Source organism: Mchenga conophoros, linkage group LG6, assembly GCF_057382185.1.
Source record: "Mchenga conophoros isolate Kocher_MC1m ecotype Shallow Benthic linkage group LG6, M_conophoros_male_GT1.1, whole genome shotgun sequence".
In the NCBI taxonomy this organism is placed as follows: Eukaryota; Metazoa; Chordata; class Actinopteri; order Cichliformes; family Cichlidae; genus Mchenga; species Mchenga conophoros.
In genome coordinates, this window is record NC_140531.1 from 29,834,330 (window position 1) to 29,855,859 (window position 21,530).

Consider the following 21,530-nt stretch of genomic DNA (forward strand, 5'->3'; position numbering starts at 1 on the left):
GATATAATTCACACTAGACAAGACACTTTACAACTCCACAACTTTATTAGTGCGAAACAAACCAAAACAAAACAAAAAAAAAAACATCAATGTATTTTCACTTAAACAAGCAGCTGGTTTTTTTTTTTTATGTGCATTAAAGTTATATAAAAATTTAACAGTGCAAATGCAAATTCGTTGCTGGCAGTTTAACCAAAAGGCATTTCCAGTGGAAATTGGCCGACATATCCTCAGCATAACCACGTATAATATCCACAAAACTTAAGAGGTTATACACACACACACACACACACACACACACACACACGGTAATATTATGTTGAAGCACAGTACGAATCACTCCGCGAGGCTCCTGCCTACGATAGCCGTAATGCTTATTCCGCCATGTGCGTATAAAAACAAAGGCACTGCGCATGCGCGTTTTACCCGTATTCTATTGCAGTATTTTCTTATTGTTGCCCAACATCATACCGGTATTACCGTGAACGGTATGATATGGCCCAGCCATACTTTTAATTACTTTTCCTTACAATGCAATTTTTGTCCAATCATCTCAGGTTAAGTCAGGATTCCATCTTCTCAGATTATAAAATGATTTCATATGGTGATACTTTCATTTGCTACAACAGAGGAAATTTTTAAAATATTTTCAATTATAATATAATAATGTGTACAAATTACATCTTACAACTGAAAAAAAAAAAAATGTATTGCTCTTCATTGCCACCCATGCAATTTCCATGAATTCACATTTGGTTATAATTATACTGTGAATTTAAAAAAAGAAAAGGTAACAAAATATTATGAGTGTCTTTGATCACAAAGGGAGGCATTTAGACAGGCGGCACTTTTGTAACATCTCCACCTGTCAGAATAAAAGTGTCAAGCTAAAGGTTGGTATTAGTTCTGGTCATAAGGTGAAAGATCATAAACAGACACATGCGGGGGGCGCCGGGTGATTCTGACTTTTTTTCTCAAGGGACCCTGCACAAGAAGTCATCAACAGTTGTTAAATGCCCTGCATTAGTTCGGAAAAGGGGTGAGGGGTGGGATGTGGGATCGGACTCCAAATCCTTTGAGTGTCCCGTGAGCCTAACGGTCAGAATAGATCGCAAGTTAATCAGTTTAATTCCGGTCGAGTACTTCTGTTGCAAAGGACCAGAGTAAAATCTCAAAAATATTAATAAAGAGAACCTTGACATGATACAAGCCTGGCAACTGCACCACAAACTAAATGTAATTGCTTGATCTGTCAATCAATGAATAAATGTTAATACATTGACCAAACTGCCTGCAGACCCTGACAATGTAAAGATGAATGGAAAAAAATATATATTTATAAAAAGGGATGACAAGAAAAAGGGCATGAGCTGCATTAGAGTTCACAAATGTTTGTGATTTGCAATCACCAGTTCACTGCACAACTACCAGCATGCCTCTAGCCTACTGCATTCTCAGATAGAGCAGAGCTGGGTTGCGCTGTCCGAGTAACCCCAGTAGATGACTGTGTGATTGCGCACAGCTAACACTACAGCCAAATGCAGCCATTTTGTGGTCCATTTGCTCAATTAATTATCCAGCAGCAATCCAAGGACAGTACAGTCAACAAATGCTGCATCAGCACGACCCTGCTGTTGAACATGCAGGGAACACTCTTTTGAAGAGCCTTTTTCTGTATCATGTTCATTGTTTCAAGTTCAGTTTAGTGCATATTTGCCTTAAGTTGTGATGATTAAACTAATGTGCAAGTTTACTGCTGTGCTGGTATTTAATTTAGATAGCATTAAGCCCATCGAGCTTCAGAGTTACCAAATATTAGCATAGTAAACTGTGTGGCGCAAAAGAAAATGTTCAACACTGTTGACTTTGAAAAGAAGCCCGGTGAAAGCTCAGGTCTCGCTAAAACTCATGCAGGGCCGGGTGAGAAAAGGCTTCTGTTATGCAAGCACTTTAAATATTTTTAAGCAGAATCCCAGTTTTCTGCCAAAAAAGGCATTCTCACAAACAAATAAACAAACTGAAAAAAAAAAAAAAAAAAAAAAAAAAAAAGGTTCAATGACCCAACAGGCAATGACTCACTAGAAAGCACAAAGTGGAATATAATCCGTTGGGGCTGGATTAAACACAACACAGCCAGAATAAGGAGGAGGTCAAATGCAATTCACAAGCTGAGTCATATTTAACAGCTTATGCCAGGGTGTCAGGTTTGACTATTAACTAGGATATTTTAAACCTCATTGCATTAGCAACATAAAGCTAACAAAGAATTCCTGTCAAATATGCAGGGTACAAACAAAGACAAAAAAAAAAAAAAAAAAACAAAAAAAACATGGTGAAAGTCATAATCAGCATTTTTTTAGTTACTACCTGTAATGTAAATAGTTGGAAACATTATTTGCTAACTTAAACTGTGGTTAGTGAGGGCACAAACCCTAATCTTGGCTGAACTAAGCATGGAGACAGTTAGGGCTTTTTAAGGAGGGGCAAAACAGCACAGCAATTAAAAAAATGATAAAGAAATATAAATGGGTGTGGTTGTACCAAGAGCTGTATCATTTTAGTCCGATGAGCTTGTTTTCACAATTGCTGGAAATTAAATGGAGGACACTCACCCAGCTCTAAATGATGATAAAAGTGAATCATTTCTATAGGATTTCTATAGAGACAACTACTTCAATAATGCACTGGCTTGCATAGTCATTCAAGTATGCATCTATAGCAACAATGTAAGTGACTTCAGGGACAGAAAGTTGCACAAAAACATATCAGATTTGGAAGATTAACAATATAGAGGGGAAAAAATGAATACTTTTCTACTTTACCAAGTCTTGTCTGCCAAGTAATGAAATGTGTTTATGGCCCATAGCCAGAATTTTATTACTCTCGCCTCTGAACACATTTCACCTGCTGCCTGCCAATGTGGGTTGAGAATAAAGCTTCAAGCTGCTAAACTAAGCTGCTTGAGACCATGTTAACATCCCCTTTTTCAATTTGGAAAAACAAACAAACAAAAACACAACAACAACAGAAACATAATAAAAGTCTGGCCAATGAAGGACTGTATTTACAAAAAAAAAAGTTCAACATTATTCCACACCAAGGTACACCAAGCCATACTACCAGTTTGCAGAGTTTATGAACACTGGGATTAAATGTCTCTAACATCTAAGCAAACTTACATCTAAAATGACCAAAGTCTACAAGACTGCCATTGCTAGGAGTGACTCTGTTAAGACAAAGTAATTAAGGAACCTGCATATTTTAATGAAAATATTTAGTGCCAAGAGCTGTATAGATATTTTTTCCTACCTCTGTAATATACCCGGTTGCATCGTGGTAGCCTTTGTGATAATGATAATAAGAGGGAAGGCCTTCAACTTCCCCCACAGATTTGGCTCTATTATGACTCTTACAACTCCCTTATGCAGTCTCATTCACAGTATTGTTTAAAAGTTAAACCAAACATTTCCACTTCCCTTCCTCGCTTACTTGCTCACTGCAATACACTGCAATACAAGGAATAGAGCTCATGAGGGGAAGACGTCAGCACAAGTTGTCTATATGCAAGTTTATCTTACACTCTCCAAAAAATAAATATACATAAAAATAAAATAATGATGATGTGGTATGAATAAGCATTTATGGGTCTCCAAAACCTAATCTACACTTCCTCTATAAAACCATTACTCGATTTCTCAGCCTCCTACACTGAGCCTTCCTTGAGCCCAGTAAATGCGCAGGATGCCAATTGTGTCACTCAGTTGAGAGGCCAGTAGACTACAGCTGACACTCCCCCTCCTCTCTGCTCCCTGAGGAGATGCCAACAATTTGCAGGCAGGAATTTAGAGTGAATGTAGTCACTACATAGAGAGGGGTGAGAAGGTAAAGGCAAAATGTTCATCTGGAGGCAGGAATTTACGGTGGAATGAGAAGGGAGGAAGAAATGTCAGGAAGGGAGGAGAAAGGTATATCTACAGTCACAAATCTGTGGAATGCAGATATTAGAGGGGGAGAAATGGAGAGAAATACAGCAAAAGAGAGGGAGGGAAGGGGGGTAAAATAACTAGGGAATGACAGTGATGGTATTCCAGAAACAGTGGAAACACTGAGGGAGGAGTAGCAGGGATGGCAGTGAGAGATAAGAAAAAGTAGGGCAGGACTTTGTCTGGAAATCTATTGAGTGCATGCCATAAATAAAAAATGAAAAGTTCATTTCATCAAGTTCAATTGTTTCCACATTTATCTTTTCATTATGAACCATCAATAAATCTGGCATGTGTTTGATTACCATCGAATTTAATGATAACTGGCATAAAGCTTAAAAATGGTCAAATGTATTAAAAAAAGATCTCTATTTATATACTTTTATCCATAGTTACATGGAAAGTTGATTGAGCAATCCTCCTTATAATAAAATTCCCCAAATAATACCAGAACAACTACTGAAAGAGTTTGGGTTTTTCCATATCACCTAATAAAATACAAAGATTATTCTAAATTAGTATTTTGGATGCAGGGAAGCTGGCAAATAAGAACTAAATTGAGAGTTTTTTAATCTTGTGAAATCACTGATGAAAGATGTGGAGTCAGTAAAGAATCTAGGTCCAGATAATAAGAATTAAGGAATTAAGGAAAAGGAAATGAGCTGTGAGTCAAGCAAGACCATCTAAAGCCTGAGTCACAAAGTAAATGGAATAATCATAATAATAAACAGGAAGAATAACGCTTGAATCGGATACATTGAAGTATAATATACCAGAGGAAAGTTATTCACATGTGACTTATTAGGTACACTTGTGACTGGGAAATAGCTTACTTCGGTCTGATACTTCGCCTAGTGGAAAGCTGGTCCAGGATCTTTATGAGGACAGACCACAATGGATGTGATCCAAGTAAATAGTGGTTCAAGAATGTAAGGTCATTTTTGTCAATATCTAAGATTAGAAGGCTACTGTGATTCAGATGTCAAACTATGTAAGGTTTGGGCTGGAAGAGTGATTTGTTTCATGTATAAGAAACTAAGGAAGAGACAAAGGAAGACGGCCATTAGACATAGAAAAACATTGCTGCTTATTGTGCTTTCAGTTCACCCAAAAAGGCAATTTGCTCCTGAAGCTGCTTACCTGTGTGTAGATAGTCAAAAAGTTCAAATGACTGTTTTGTCATGGCTATAGTTTTAAACTACTTTTATATAATAATTTTCAGTACAAATGTATAATTCTATATGTATAATGTGTTTATTTACTATTCAGTACATGTAAAATTGTGTGCAGAACATGCTTGTCCATGTCTTAACAGCTTTATCTTAAAAGGCAACTATGGCTTCAATCTAAGTGCCAACTGGTTATTTGAAGGGATGAAAACTATAACTAGTATGCAGTGTAGGTCTATGCACAAAGTAACACGAAAACAATAGTTACGTGGATTTATTCCCATATGGATGGATTAATTTATTAACAGTCTCTGCGTGGACTATTAGCATCTATAAACAACACAAAGAGAGATGACAGGTGGAAAATGATGATGTTCATGACTGTGACGTGGAAAAAAAGCATTCTGAGGATGGGATGGGGAGGTGGAGATCTAGGAGAGTACCAACAGAGAAAAGAGCGATAAAAGAGGAGATGAGATGGAGCAGTGAAGGGAAAAGGACAAGCTAGTCACTACATGAGAGCCTACATTTTCATCACAATACAAAAAGCTAGATAGTCATATATTATTTAAGAACAAGGGCCAAAATACCACACGAGTTTGACTTCTTATAGAAAACTGCTGATAAAGTGATGCCATATCTTGCCCTTTGGATAACATGTAATGCTTAACAAATTTAATAGACCAACACCTAAAGTAAGGTTTAAGCTGTTTCTTTTAATGTGGCACTCCTTCCCTACGTATTCCCCAAAATATAAAACCGCTCTTCAAATAGTATATTTCAAAAGTGTCTGTGTGTGCTTGAAAGACAAAAAAAAAAAAAAAAAAAAAAGCACAAAAGTAACTGATCTACTGAGACCATTTGATACCCCTACTTGGACCTAGACCACTAAAGCACAGTGTGAGAGCAGGCCAGCCAGGTAGGGGGCACAATCAGTGGAGAATAGGTGTGTTCACACTTACAGGTACAAGGCAGCCGTATCTAGTGTGAACACACCCTATGTCTTTATTCATCTTGCAGCTCTATTCTAGTTGACAGGACATTGAGAAAGGATTGTAATAGCTGACAGAAGTGTGAGACTAAATGGTGAGAGATAGGCAACTAGTGTGAAGACAGAGGTAGGCGAGAAAGAGCAGTGACAGAAGTGTTGCAGTAAAAGTTATTTCCTGTCACTCTTCTCGTAGAGAAGCATTACATGAATGTGTGTGATATTTACCAACTAATTCTTGGTATCATTACTTTTCCGGTTCCATTTTGAAATGTTGGCCTGGACATCTGCTGGCTACACTTGACGCTTGGAAAAAGCTGTCTACTGCGCAGATGGTTAAGTCAGCATAGAAGCCAATTAGCTTCCATACTGATTACTGTAAAGATGCCATCGTTTTCAAAAAGGCTCTGGGTTCGCTGTCCACACTGCCACGCGAAAACAGCGTTTTCAAATGTATCCACCTTTTACCGAAAACGCTGTCTCAGTGTGGATGGAAGGCCAAAACAAAGAGAAAAAGATGCGTTTTCAAACGAAAACGTATTAGTGTGGCATGGCCACAAAGACAGACAACCATTTGCACTTTACTCTTTGACCTTTGCACCTAGAACTGTTATTTTAATTATGTTCAGAGTTTGAGCTACATGATCCTAATCTCCACCACTGCATAACTCACATCCTCCAAAACTGTATCTCAACCACAGTTACACTGAAAACACAGAGAGCATGGAGTGAGTGTGGTGAGTGTGTGTGGTGGGGGGGTAACTTGAGTGGCAGTGGACGTGCTTGTGTGTTTATACAGTATACGCTGAGTGGTCTAGCAGACACTCAAGCAAACAGAAATGGGCAGTCTGACAGCTGAAACAGTAGCAGGAGAACATTGGAGGGGAAGAAAGTGTGGTCCCTGAAGTCTTGCCTTCCTTCCTGACAATAATAACATTTGTGGATGTAATGTAATGTTCTCTATTTTTAATCCCTTTAACACAGAGAAAGTGAAATTAGATTCAGTTGATGGTTATATTTACACCATCAACTGAATCTAATTTCACTTTCTCTGTGTTAAAGGGATTAAAAATAGAGAACATTACATTCTAGGGGTCCCTGGAATCCCCTCAGAGTCCCCCCAACACCCCCTCAGAGTCCCCAAACACACTTTGACAAGCATTAAGTACTGTGCTGTGTTGAGGAACTGGCACAGGAAGTGTGCGTTTACACGTGCGTTTTTGTGTGTGTAGGTGCATGCGTGCACAACACATGCATAAAACAGATAAAGGAAAAAAAAAAAAAAAAAAAAAAAAGTACACCAAACTGGAGCCACACCGGCAGAGCCGTCTGACAGCTGTCTGGACTAGATCCGGGGGTGAGTGAAGGAGAGGAAGGAAGAGAGAGAAATGACAGAGAGATGAGGGACATCCTGCTCAAAAACGAAGTAATAAGACAAAAAGAAATAAAAAATAAAAAAATTCAGTATAGAAACTTGCAATGAGTGTTGCAATGGGGAGTTCAAAGCTGCAAGCTGTATCTTTTAAGCAGAAACGCAGTATGTTTGGTTTTACATTCCCATTTGAACTGACTTTAACATAAAAGTAAACTGAAAATATTTGGGTTTAGACTGTTGGGTCGAAAGGGAAAAAGGAAACTGCAAGTTTTTGATGTTAGAGCCAAAGAAATAATCATTGAAAAATTAACAAACAATAAAAGGTATCTGCCAGTTGCAACCCTAGAGGATTTATATAGTTTAGGCAGTGACAGGAAGACAAAACCAGGAGTATTTTAATTGCAATGCAATCGCTGCTGAAAAATCATTTGTAAACTAAATACCTGCCTTTAGACATGCTCAAATTTAACTTTTGAAAAGCTATAATCGTCCCACCCAACACACAAACACTTTGTACACTGATGTTGGCTTGGGACTACATATACATTGTCATACACATTGTACATCATACTGGAGAATGGTTAATTTTGTATTAGTCTACACATATTTTAATAAAATATGCATGGAGTAATACCTTTAAGCATTTAGGATTTTTTCCTAAGAATTTAGTAAGGGCTGTCAGAAATGCTATTCTGCAGCCATATGAAAAGTAAAAGGTGATATTTCTCCTCCACATTCAGCAGGAAAATCCTCTTGAAGCACTTGGAAAGTTTAATGTGTTTTGCATATTGAAGCCCACCTCTTCTCCCGTCAGAGGTTGTTATGCAATACTGAGGTGTTCAGTCTTTCCATTTTCCTGCTCGCTCTATACTGAAGTACTAAAGTAATTTGAAAAGCAGATTAAACTAGACTGACTGAAACAACGGAACAAGTTTTACAAAGCTATTAAGAGAGGCAAATTCACAGACTATAGTGTAACGTAGTATAGGTGTCACTAATAAAGTGTAATAAATGTGTCAACAAGCATACGTGATAAAATGCAGGTCATGAGTGGGGAACAGTAACGCTGAGTTATGGGAATGGCAGCAACCTGTGGGATTTCATTACTTAGACTCCTTATATATGCCAAATGCTTCCTAAAACACAGTGCTGTGTTAAGATACAAACAGACCACCAGAAAATGTTAAAGCCAGGTTTAATTTGTCATTTTTAACAGTAATGACTCAAAACAAATCACCGTAGCCTGATCTGATATCAAGTATCATTAATCTTAAGTTAAAGAGAGCTGACATCTCTCCAGAGCAATGCTCCTTTACGTCTTCTTTGGTGTTCCTATTAGATTTATGTCCTAAATCTAAAAGGAAAATCCACAAGTCAACTAAAAACAACCTTATCAATGAAAGAGGATATAATTTTACATAGCAGAAACCTGAGGGTTAGTTATCCTAAAACATGAAATCCGAGCACCAACAAAAACTGTGATCACCTCAGTGCGAAGCAACTTTTTTCCTTCTCACTCACATTATGTAATTACATCCCCAAGAGTCAGTGTCTGTAATGCTGAAATTCAAAACAACCAAGTGTTATATTTTTTTAAGCTGACCAGGAAAAAGTAAAAGTGCAGCTTTTCATTTATCCTCACTTATAGGGCTGTGCGATATGACCAAAATCTCATTTCCCGATATAAGACATCTATCGTCCTGATAGGATATAAATCACAAAAATTTTACCAACCTGGTGTTTGCGAGGAAAGACAATTAGAGGAAAGGAGTTTTACAGTACGCCTGACCTTAAAGATATAGGAGCTGAAATGACAGATGATTAACTTCAAAGCTCCAAAAATCCCCAGTACAAGCTAATTATGCATTACTTTATGCTGTGAATCTTAAAACTACTCAAAAAGAGTCAAAGAATAATGATATGGAGTTATGAGCATAACAGGTACACTTGAATAAAAACCATGTCACTAGAGTTCCACATGTCATATAACATTCAGTAGTAAAACAGCAGAGCTGAAAAAATGTTAGTCTTTCAGCTCAAGATAGCCTTATCTGATATCATTCAACAGAGAGAGGAAAAACAAAACAAAAAAAGAAAAAAAAAAAAATCAGACTGCAGATACCATTCTTTGCCATGAAAAAAAAAAAACAAATTATCTCACAAATGCAGACTAAATGAGGATTTAGGAATTTTACAATCCTCACCTTCTGGAGCTTAAAAGTAAATCTCTGGTGGAAAAAAAAACCCTTTGATGAAATAAAACAACATGTTTTGTAATTTCCAGCAAAAGTTTTTGCTCATTTTAGCTTTGAGCTGAATAATTGGTTTATATTGAAAGGGAAACCAGTACATTAATATTTGATGTTTGGATTATCACAAATATTTCCGATCTGAAAAATGACGTCTTCTGATAACAGAAATGATAAATACAGCTGGAGCAGCTGGATCTTGGAGTAGATATAAACATTTCCATATGATGATGAGGGCCATGTAAACGGGTGTATAGAACCTGTGTAGTGTGTGGTCAATTGAAGTATATACTAGTAATGCAGACTAAACAGAGCTGGAGGAAGTTTGGGTACAGATCTCGGTGCTGCACTACAAAATCTAACCACAGCAAAGTGACCGAGGCGCTACAGGCAAGATCAAGCAGACATGCAGGCACACACAGTCACACATTTGCTTCATATTGGACATGCACACGGACAGCTGCAGACAACATGGACGCATAGTCTTCTTAATCTACTTTCTAGTTCACTTGGAATCTATGCTGCATAAATGCACAGTAGATTGGCATGGACAAGAAGACTTGTACTTCTTTGAAAAGTCTGGGCAATTTCTTCTAACAAAAAATAAATAAATACAACGCATTTAATTGTGCAATATTTTTTTTCTTGTCTACAATCTTAGAAAGAGGAACTGCACAGATGTGGGTGGCCATAGACCTTTTTGAATCCCCCCCCCCGGCATGTATTTGTATTTTTTGGGCAAATACACAGATTTACAAACTTCACCAAAACATTTTGCTGAAGAATTGGTGCATTGGTGCCCATTTCTTAATTTGAGATTAAGAATGGTCATCAAATGAAATACAATTTCAAATTTATGCTGAAATTCTACGAAAGCATGACTTGCATTTTTGTGGTTGTTTGATGTTCTTGATCAAACACATCTGCATCAAGGTGCTATTCTTTAACACATGTGCTGTGAAAGCACCCTTCCTATGCATCAACAGTAAGTTCTAGGCAAATTTATGAATCACTGAAGGCAAAAATAAGGATTACACAGAATAAACTTTTTTCCTCTTTCCTGTCACCAGTGTTATGAAAAGTAGCTTTTAAGCAGTTGTTTGTATTTGTTTCTTTAGCCTTGACAATCCAGTTAAGACAAACAACCAAAACGGGCTAGAAAAATCCTGTCCAGCTGCTTTATCTCATTAGCGTAAGAGTACAACTATTGTCAAAGACGCTGAACACAGCATTTTATGTGAGGACACACACATTACTAAACTTTCTTATATCAGCCTTTAAATATTTCTAGTGGTGGTTCTTAACATAGGATTTTAATCTTTGGAAGTCATTCAAGACCACCATGCTAAGAAACGCCTTACTGAGATTCAGATCTTTAGAAATATCCCCAATTCTGGGAATTAAAACTCAGTGCTTCACAGAAAACATGGCTTGATGATGAACGGAAAAAAAATATTTACAAAAAATTAAATCAGACAGTATTTAGCAAGAGAAGGGGTTGTTGGAGAGGACAAAGAACAAGAGATGTTATAGGAGATAAAAGAAGTGGCATAAGATGATGTAGGAACAGACAATGACTCCTGTGCCTTTTCTTAACAGATTGAGTGCAAATGTTTAAGCCAGAACAAATGGTAAATGGGCCGGTTCTTATATAGTGCTTTTCTACTCTGCTTGAGCACTAAAATCACTTGATTCACCCATTCATTCATTCATTCAACATTCATGCAAGCATTTTTTTTCTATGCCTAATGTATTCTATTTAGTATTCACAATCTGATGAACAAAGAGAGCAACCTAGGGTTCGGTCTCTTGCCCAAGGATCCCTTGGGCAATCCCTTGGTATGGGATTGAACCACCAACCTTTCGATTAGTAGGCAACCTGCTCTACCTCCTGAACCACAGCCACCAGAATTGAAATGAGCATCATTCTTTTGTTAATGTTTGCTAAGAAAACTCAAACACTGATCATTCAAAAAGGCAGTAGACTGGTAAAACAAGTTGCATGCAGAGCTCCAGATATAAAACTGCTTTTTCAAAGCAGTAGGGTGGAGATGTGGTGCTGCATTCATAACAGCTAAAGCTTACTTATCTGAATGCCTGGATTGTTAAGGTATGTGAGCAACCTATGTAGATAGCACACCACATGCCTTAATCATAAAGGTTATTAGCACAAATGTTAAGCAAATATTTTCAGCCTATTATTTCTTCTTGTTGAGTGGACGATTGCATAAATTTGTGAAAACATGTGTTATAATTTTAAGAACAGCCCAGTATTCTAGAGGAAGGAAATTTTAGGCAGTGCCTATTAATTATTTCATATCTGGGTCAGACTGCACAGTCTGCTGGTGCCAGGCTTACATAAAGCAGAAAGGAACATACCGAACACGTCACTATATGACTCGCATGGATTGTGTGCTGATGAATCATAATCACTTACTCTATTCCACATTTCAACTGTCAAAACTGTATTGTTTAAAGGGGAGAAAAAAAGAGGCACTGAAAAATTACACAATTTACAGTCCCAAAAATAAATTACACCACCAGGTACATACATCTCCCAAGCCCGCTGGTACTAGGCTCTAGCAATGTTTTGACTAAATTTGACAACCAGCTACATTCAATATAAAAGAAAAGATCAAGCCAAAATGAAAATTTTATTTAGGGTTTTGCCTGTCTCAAAATGGGTCTCTGGTGTGTAAATATAGACATACATGACACTGATCTGAATTAAAGCAGTCTATTACTTTGTTTGATAGAAATATACGGCTTTTACTGCCAATTACTAATACTTAATAAAAATGTCTACTATACTTAAGCAACAATAAACTTCTTTTGTGAGTGCAAAAACGTTTTCTATGCAGGAAAAACCCTTTGATTAAGCTAACAAAAAAAATCATTACTTAAGAAAAGTAGTTAAAGTTAAAATTTGCCATTAAAAAGATTAATACACCTTTAATCATAATCTTAGTCCAACACACTAACATGAGCAAATCCAAAATTAAAATATAACTTAAAATTTGACAATGCCGGTCAGTTTTTCACTATCACTAACGTCCACTCTCTTTGTGACATTCATTCCCTAAATTTCAGGAAGCCAGCACACCTAATTTAGTTCAGCACTGCGTGCTAACAGTACATCCTGTGGAAGCTCAACTGTGCACAGAAGTGCATGCAAGTATAGAACCAAAAAAAGAAAAAATGTGTTTAACACACAAACAAGCTGACACACAGATGTGTTTCCTGAGTGCTGATGATGAATACTGAGACAGTGGTCCCCGATAATTTCCCTGAAATACAGTCTGCCCTGTGGTAAAGCAGAGTCTGGAAATGAGGCTGGATCTTTATCTTAATCACCAGCTTCCTAGCTACCCACCTCCCCACCCCAACCTCAGCACACACACACGAACAAACAAGAAAGCATCAGCATTGCTTTCCCAAAATGTCAGAAAGAGAGGGACACAAACACAAGGCATGACTGTAGATGAAAAGTATACAGCCTAGTATCACACGCTCATACTGAATGGGAAAAATCCTGAGATGATTCTTCCAGTCCTTCCCTGCTTGCTGCATGCCAGTTGGAGGCTGATGGAGGAAATGGATCACATAGACAGACTCCCTTCCTCCTGGTTTAATGCAGCCAAGAGGCCATATTTGAGAGAAGGATTCATCCCCTTGTACATCTCGTGTCAGTCACCTATGAGGAACTCCATGTTCCACTGGATGAAGGAAAACCAAGTTCTGTTCTTATTAAGTTCAAATCACCCACCAACTCATTCTTCGCAGGAGACCAAGGTAAGTGAAGGTCAGCACAAGTGCCTGCAACCCTGCAGTGTTTGGAATACCAGTACTCAAAATCCAAGATTACTTTCTTTTCCATGCTCTGTGGGAACACTACAACATACTGCCTACCAGTAAACTAAAAGTAGGCTGATTTTCTAATTAACTGAAGCATCAAAGAGTAACTGTCACAGATAAATGTAAGAAGCAGCTCTGAAAATGTGAGAAATTTCATGGTGCCATTTAAATGCAGTGTGGGATGACATAACTGGGGATGAATCCTGTCACAATTCAAAATCCTGCAGCGTGTGGGAGTTCACCCTTTGTAATTTCTAAATCAGTGCTGCTGCAAGAGGGGATCCTAATGAGTGTGGATAACGAACAGAGCACACTTCAAATTCAGCCATCTCTGTGACTCATGACCAGAAACACACTTACTTTGGTGGAGGAGAATTTAAAAACAAAATCAGTTCAACTTTACATTACTGTGAGAAACACGGACAGAATAAGACATGGCTGCAGTTGAGCTTTGCAGCAATATCATCACCTACAATCTTTTTTTTTTTTTTTAAACATCTGTATAGAGTTACAAATAAAAGACCTGTGAGCCTCTGGCTGTTCCCTGTCATTATTATTTAGCAAGTTACCAAAATGATTAGTCCTGGCACGGTACTTTAAGAAGCAAACCACATTAAGAGAACAAAAAAAGCTTTGAAGCATTACCATTTACAGCATTTAATAAAGGTATTAAGAAGCCATAAGAAAGATTTTTGTGAAAATCCACAACTATGCAATTTTTTAAAAGCCCAGCTGTGCCAAAGGTAGGTTTAATTTTTTTAATTCAAATTTTAATGCTGCAAATCATTGGGTACTAGCTCATAAATAGATTTGGAAACTGAGGATGAAACCAATAAATCAAATAACTTTATAATTATTTACTTAACTTCTTTAGATACATCCTTGCTCAGCCAATTTCCCATTTTTGCTAACACTGAAAAACTAGGAAGCCAAGGAAGATGGCAGCACACTAGAAGAGCTCCCAGAAGTACCAACCCTTTTTTCACATAAACTGGAAATATATACCCTGACAGGTTGAGAGGTATAAGTACTTTTGATGCGTTAAAACTTAAGACCTTCATAAGTGGCCAGATATTTGCAGTCTCCCAGAGAAATGTTGAGTAACAGTAGGGCTAACTTTTTCAAAGATGCGAGAATGAGACGCGAGCTAAGAACAAGGACCAGCCCGACGTTTGAAAATATTTCAGTGACTCCGAGCCCTCTGGAGGGCTCAAGCTGAACTGATGGGGGGGAAAAAAACAATTCTGACTTTATGGAAGAAATACGAAAGACGAATGCGACATTGCAAAGAGCTTAAAGACTCAGCGAAAAATATTTAAATAAGACTGGGCAAAGATGTGTGAGAAGAAATTGGTGACGCTCTGGGCACATATGGAGGATTTGGAGAACCGGAGCAGGGGGAATAATGTGAGAATGGTGGGGCTGAAAGAAGGCAAATAAGAAAGGGTGAACATGGCTCAGTATGTGGAGAGGATCGCCTGGTGGCACCTAAACTAGATATGAACAAACCACCCCAAACCATCCCGATGCAGTTTCTGTGCTCATCAGCTTGATAAGGTACTACAGATGGCCAAAGAGAAACGGAGTTAGAATGGGAAGGCTGCAAACTATCCTTCTTTGTGGATCTGATGAAGGAGCTTGTGGAAAAGCGGAGAGCTTTCAACATTGTAAAGAAACACCTTCTGGTGTTCCCGGCAACACTCATCTTCACTTGGAAAGGAAATAGAAATAAAATCTGAGATAGCGCAGAGACTGAAACTTTTCTGGAAGAAGCCAATTAGAGAAGATGTATTATCATAGGAAGTGTATATTCCTCAAACACAAGGTAAAATTCATGCTGGTTCTATGCTTTGGGACTCAGGTGGTTGTTTTGCCTAAGCACAATTTTCAATGAGCCTCACGGACCAACTTTAAATAATAGATAAGTAGTAATTAATAAAGGACTATAAAGCGGCAACATGTTCCCTGTTGCATCCCTATAGTTTTACGTTGTTGGTTTTTATGTTTGTACAAGTATAGAACACAAAGCACCCACATTTTACAAATTATTTATTGGCATAGAAAAGGATGTCTGTAAAGGTGTAAGGATTATCTGACAGAAGGACCTTGGCTGTAGTATTAATGATGATGAATGGTTGCAATTGTGTTAAATAATGGCAAACATATTAAAGAGTCTAGAGGAAAATGTATTAATTGTAAGATGGTACACAGATTTTATTTTACTCCATCTAGGCTTCATGGAATGGGTCTACTTTCCAATAATTTATGTTGGAAATGTCGAGCAGAACCAGGAACCTTTATACATATGACCTGGGACTGTTAACACATTTTCCCATTTTGGAAAATAGTATTACAGCACATAGGAAAGTGGCTGGGCACGGTGATACCCATGTCACCAAGACTATTGCAGGATCAGACAATAATACCTAATATTTCAAAGCACCAAAGTACAGTGACGCAGGTGGGACTGGTCAAGGCTGTCAGAGTAATCCTCAGATTATAGAAAACCACTTCTGCTCTGGATATTAAAAACTGGTTGGAATTCATGCTGGAAACGGTATCATTTGAAAACATGCTGGCCAAGCTAAATAACAATACAGAAAACTTCAAGAAATCCTGGGACTGCAGATGCCATGAACTGCTATTCCGAGAAACACTGGTGACCGACTTCCTTTCCCTTATTTGTTGTGGCTGTTGTTGTTTTTTTTGTCGCTCTTTTTTTTGTTCCCTCTGAGGATGTATGTAAAAGAATTTCCTCTTTGAAATTTTTACACTATTATTTTGGTATGGTAAGCAATGACCTGGTAGCTTTATGTTTAAGTTATGTTATTCCTTGTCTGTTGTAAAAAAAAAAAAAAAAAAAAAAATACTTAACTTAATAACCTAATAACAGCAAAAAAAAACAACATTGAAAAATAGAGAGACTATAGAACAGACAGAATAATGGTGGACCAGTTTGCAACGTTAATTCTAAATTCCTGCAGTCTCGATCACTTAAACCAAGGGTGGTCTCAACTAAACACTTGTGTACGGTGAGAGCTGCATGCTCAAGCCTTTTACATCACTGGTCATCACTGTAAGAACAGAAATTCTGGTCATTCTATATGTGAACCTCAATCCCCCCCCCAGCACATACTTCCTTGTAATGATCACAGAATGTGTTTGTTATCAGGACAAAGTCTCTCCAAGGTTTCACATTCCTGGAATTCACGCAAGTCCATGTAAAACCATCCACATATTGGGGGGGGGGGGGGGGGGGGGGGGGGGGGGGGGGGGCGGACCCAGGACAACAAGCAGGAAGCTCATTCACCAAACCACTGCTTGCAGATGATATATCCGAGCAGCTTCTATTATCTATTACCACTATTTAATGGCACAACTGCTTCAATACCCATGAACCACCGATGCTGTGTCCAGCTTATTGAAAATGTTTTGACTACTCAATCATTATTTCTGATATTAATCTTGTGCTCAGAAATTGTAACTGTAAATTCGCTCTTCGTCTTCCCCACGTAACAAAATCCATACTTTTACTACAGGTTTGGTCCTACAAGCGATTCTACCACTCACTTGAATTTTTTTTTTTACCTATATGTCAGTGTGATAAATCATCTCCTTCAATAATGGCATTACAGTTCAACAAGGAAAATTTCCAGAGGGAAGAGAATTAAAAAAAAAAAATGTGTAGGTTCAACAGATAAGTCTGTCGTTACAAGATTATCTCTCAATTTAGTAGAACACTTTGTGGGTAGATGATTAACACTTTCCAACCAGCAGGGTGATCATACAAAATATGCCAATATTTTCTCCCCACATTTATAAGAGTGAAAAAGTAAAAGTTAAAAGTTATCTATTTTTCTAACCCTAGAGAGAGAAACAATTAAAATTTTTTGAAGAGGTTTTTTTCTTCTTCTCAGAAACAAGAATACAAAGCATTAGCTTGTTTCTCAAACTCCTCCTCAAAACTGCACATCCTTTCTGTCCACAACAGCTGACTATACGGTAATCTCTTCTTCAAAGAGAATGGATGATATCTTGAATAATGAAAAAAAAAAAAATCCTATCAGCCCACTTTTAATAAATAATAGTTTGTATTATTTCTGATTTATTCATTCTCACATTTAAAATGAAACCTCACAATTGGCCTCTGTAATAAATGTAAAACTAGGTAACCTTGAGTTAAATCTATTTAGATCCTCAACAGTGCCAATAAATATAAATATAAGTCATAAATATATCTGAACCAAAAGTTAATAAAGGAGAGGTATGATCATGATCAACATGACTAAGTTCAAGTTTCCCCATAAATAAATTCACATAACTAGGATTGACAGGGCTACCCACTGAGACCCTTTGCTTCTATAGGGGGAAAAAAACAAAAACTCAAATCTGAAAAGATTCTTAGTGAGAACTATTTCTACTAACTTTATCAGCAATGCTGTTGCTAAAGTTCCCTCTTCCCTTGCATTCAAATTATAATGTAGGGCCTTCCAATTCCTGTTTATGGGGAACATTCGCATATAAACTCATGACTTCCATTGGACATAAGATTAGTATCTTTGATCTCTCTCACAGATATTAATTTACACAAAAAAGGAGAGCCTACTGACAACAGGAGATCATGGAACAGGCCCCCACACAACTTATATAAATCTTGGGCAATGTATAAGAGAATGGGAAATCTAGGATGTTCTTCTAACAAATATCCAAATTGACCTTGTGATATTAAAGTGCCATTTACAGCTAGAGTGTTCTTTATTTACTTCTAAACTTTCAATGTAAGATCATAACTTTATGAACTGTAGAAGTCTGTATTATGCAACTGACTCATTACTTGAACTGCAGTATGATTCTTTGTTCTGCCTACCGCACCACCTTCACTAGCATACTGGATAACTACTGTTTCATCATTTGCAAGATTTTTTAAGAGCCTGTGGAATAAATTAGGATAGCACTTGCACCTCCTCTTTAACTAAATGACGGAAAGTTTGCAGAGAAGCATTAATATCTTGGGGAAGAAATATGTTTTTAGATTTTAACTTCTTACTCCTCTGCAGCTCGTTAATTTTATCTTCATCACTTGAGTAAACAGATTTTGAAGAGGGAGAGAATCTTTACATGAAAAGAAAGCTTTGAGTCTTAGTGCATGAAAATTCTTGACAAATTCAATCTTGGTCATAAACTATTAGTCTTTTTAGAAGGCTTAAAAGACAGACATTTGGATAACATGGTAAAAAAAAATGTGATTACCTACTTGTGGTGTTAAGTTTGTAAGGGCTAAACTTAGAATGTATATTCTCTTGCAATACTTTAATTTAAGAGCATGTGTAAATTCTGAAATTAACAAGCTCAAGTCCAGTGAACATTTATTCAAGCCTTCCCCACCAATAGGTAAATATGTACCTTATTTATCCCTCAATCCCCTCAGGATCCTTTTTGTTCCTCCAATACTGAGATAATGCAACTCCCTCTGCTTCATACATTCTAAGTGTTACAACAAAAACTCGCAAGTCCAAAATACCTTGGGAGGCAAGTCTGAGGAGAAAAAAAAAAAAGTTCCTCTCACTAACCACCACAGAGAAGAGGCAAGCAGGAAGAACAGCTGGGTAATTCTTTGAGTACCGATTTGTCTTTTCGGTACAACTATACCCTGTTCTGTATGAATGAGCTTGTTGTTCCCCGTAGCAAACTGCACTTAATGAGTGCAACCAATGACTCCACAGCCATAGACATGCTACAGTGCTGAACAGTGACACTAAATAAAGGTAAAAACATCTCATCACAGTCAAATAGTTTAAGTTCCCTTCTTGCCTTCAGCAGTCATGCCAGATAAAAATCAACAAATCATTTGACTGATTTTGATCAACCTAAGAATTGTGTCACGCATAAAGTAATAGGTCCCAGCTCTCAGAGATTTACAATACACCAATAAGAAACCAGAGCCAGCTATGACATACTGAAGAAATAATGCTACCTGACAGCTTTTCCAAGCTTTGGAAACAAAGGCAGCTAACTTATAAACACCGAAATTATTGAACAAGTGTTTCACTCAGTCATCATCAGCACATCAAAACACCTGGTGATTTTTAAGATTTTTCAATAAATAGAGATATTCTTACATCATTAGAAGAGCAGAACAAAGGAAAATGTAACTCATTCTCATCTTCTTCTAATTAATTCATACAGCTTGCTTTAATTCTGCCCGTTTGCAGTAACACAAGACTCAAGACTATACTTTTGTTGATAACTTTGGCTTTAACAACAACAAAAAAAAATATGCCAACCACATTTCTTCAAATGTATCAAGTAACTTAATTATGTTCACCTTTCATTATAAATTCATCAGAAATGGCATAGAGCACTACAGCCCACGTAGCCCACTGTGAAATAAGCTCCAAGGGAGAAACTACTTTATCTTTTGTTCTGCCAAGCTAAGCAAACTGAACAAACTGACATAGCTTTCACCAGATAACTGCGATGAAAGACGATGAGTTCCTGTATCTACCCATGACGAAATACATCCTACAGAGGTCATCTCCCTGTTAAACCACTCGCTCTTCAGGGTAAACAAAAATAAATACCTGTGTAAACTAAAAATAAAGCGGTGTATTACACCACCTTCACCTCTTCTGCTGCTTCACGCTTTTCCTCGAAATTCATCATTGCCATTAGGGACGTTAATTTGTAATATACCGTTGGCTTATTCTGCACTTGCCGTGAAGAAACACAGCAGCTATCTTTGGAAAATTAAGATAATATATGATTTTTAAAAAGGTAAGGCTGTAATGTAAGGCTTCTACTGCTAATAAAAGTATTTAAAATAACCACTTATCACAATGCTGAAGGGCTTTGAGGAAACGTGTCGATATCAAGCTTAAGTATTTAAACATAGCTAACCTTCGGGGGGGAATAATAACCACCCAATAAACACTGTTGTCAACGCTAATGTGTGCTAACGATAAAAGCTCATTCACTAGCTTCCAATATTCCTCAGTATGCTACCCCGGATTTCAATTAGAAATAAAGGAATTCAGTCAAGTCAGAACAATATTATTAATAATAATAAGGTAAGATATGGTTTAGCGCTTTTATAGATTACAACACAGGACAGAGTTATGCTGTACAATCAGGAGACGCTAGTTAGCATGCTGGGCTAGGAGGCTAGCTCGCTAACGTTTCCGAGCGGCGCAGGAGGGGGTTTAAATTTTCTTACCAGTCAACCGCAGCTTTACTGGGCCATTTCTCCTCACTCCTTGGTTAGACATTCCCCTTCGTGTTCCAGCTTGACGAATATTCACAAAATTATCACCGTCTAGGTTTTTTTTCCTTCTTCTTTTTCAAAAAGACATCTCCCAAACAAATCCCTCTGCTAGCTTGGGGTTAGCTTGTAGTATCACCATAGCAAATCACGCTGACTGTGCACGCAACAAACAGGTAACATAATCACATCCCTGGAATAACACTCTCCGCGCGAACTCCTTTTCCGCAAAACAATTGCAAATAACTACATTTCCAAATGCAGATCATGCCGTGTGCCACGAGTACTGATACAAGTCAGCAGAGAGGCTCGTCCTCCATCCGGACAGGCGTCTGCTCTGCCTGGGCTGCCTGGACTCAAGTTGTTCGTGATGATGGTGAAGACAGTTCTACTGCAGGCAGGCAGGGACAGGGGAGGAAAACACGAGAGGACATCCGGTGCGAGCGTTCAAAATAAACTCACAATCAAAACAATGCTTTATAGTTTTCCAGTACAAATACTTCCTTGTTATGAATATTATAGACCAGATTTTGCTATTAAAAAAATCAAAAAATCGAATCTAACAGGATCACTTCACTGGGTTCAGTGCTGGGCCCTGAACTGGTCATGTTGGTTATAAACTCAGCTGTGTTTCTTAATTGTTCGCCTTATTC

General features: G+C 37.7%; 1 protein-coding gene across 2 annotated transcripts in view; it reads right to left on the reverse strand.

The window, feature by feature from the left end:
- The window catches only part of LOC146572889 (E3 ubiquitin-protein ligase SMURF2-like), a 61,414-nt gene extending 40,130 nt beyond the window's left edge, over positions 1-21,284 (reverse strand). For both annotated transcript variants that reach the window (XM_085277333.1, XM_085277332.1), the window contains exon 1: positions 20,833-21,284. In XM_085277333.1, coding sequence (XP_085133459.1) covers positions 20,833-20,884 — 52 coding nt within the window. In that variant the 5' untranslated portion in view covers positions 20,885-21,284. The remainder of the gene's footprint in view (positions 1-20,832) is intronic.
- Positions 21,285-21,530: the final 246 nt, after the last annotated feature.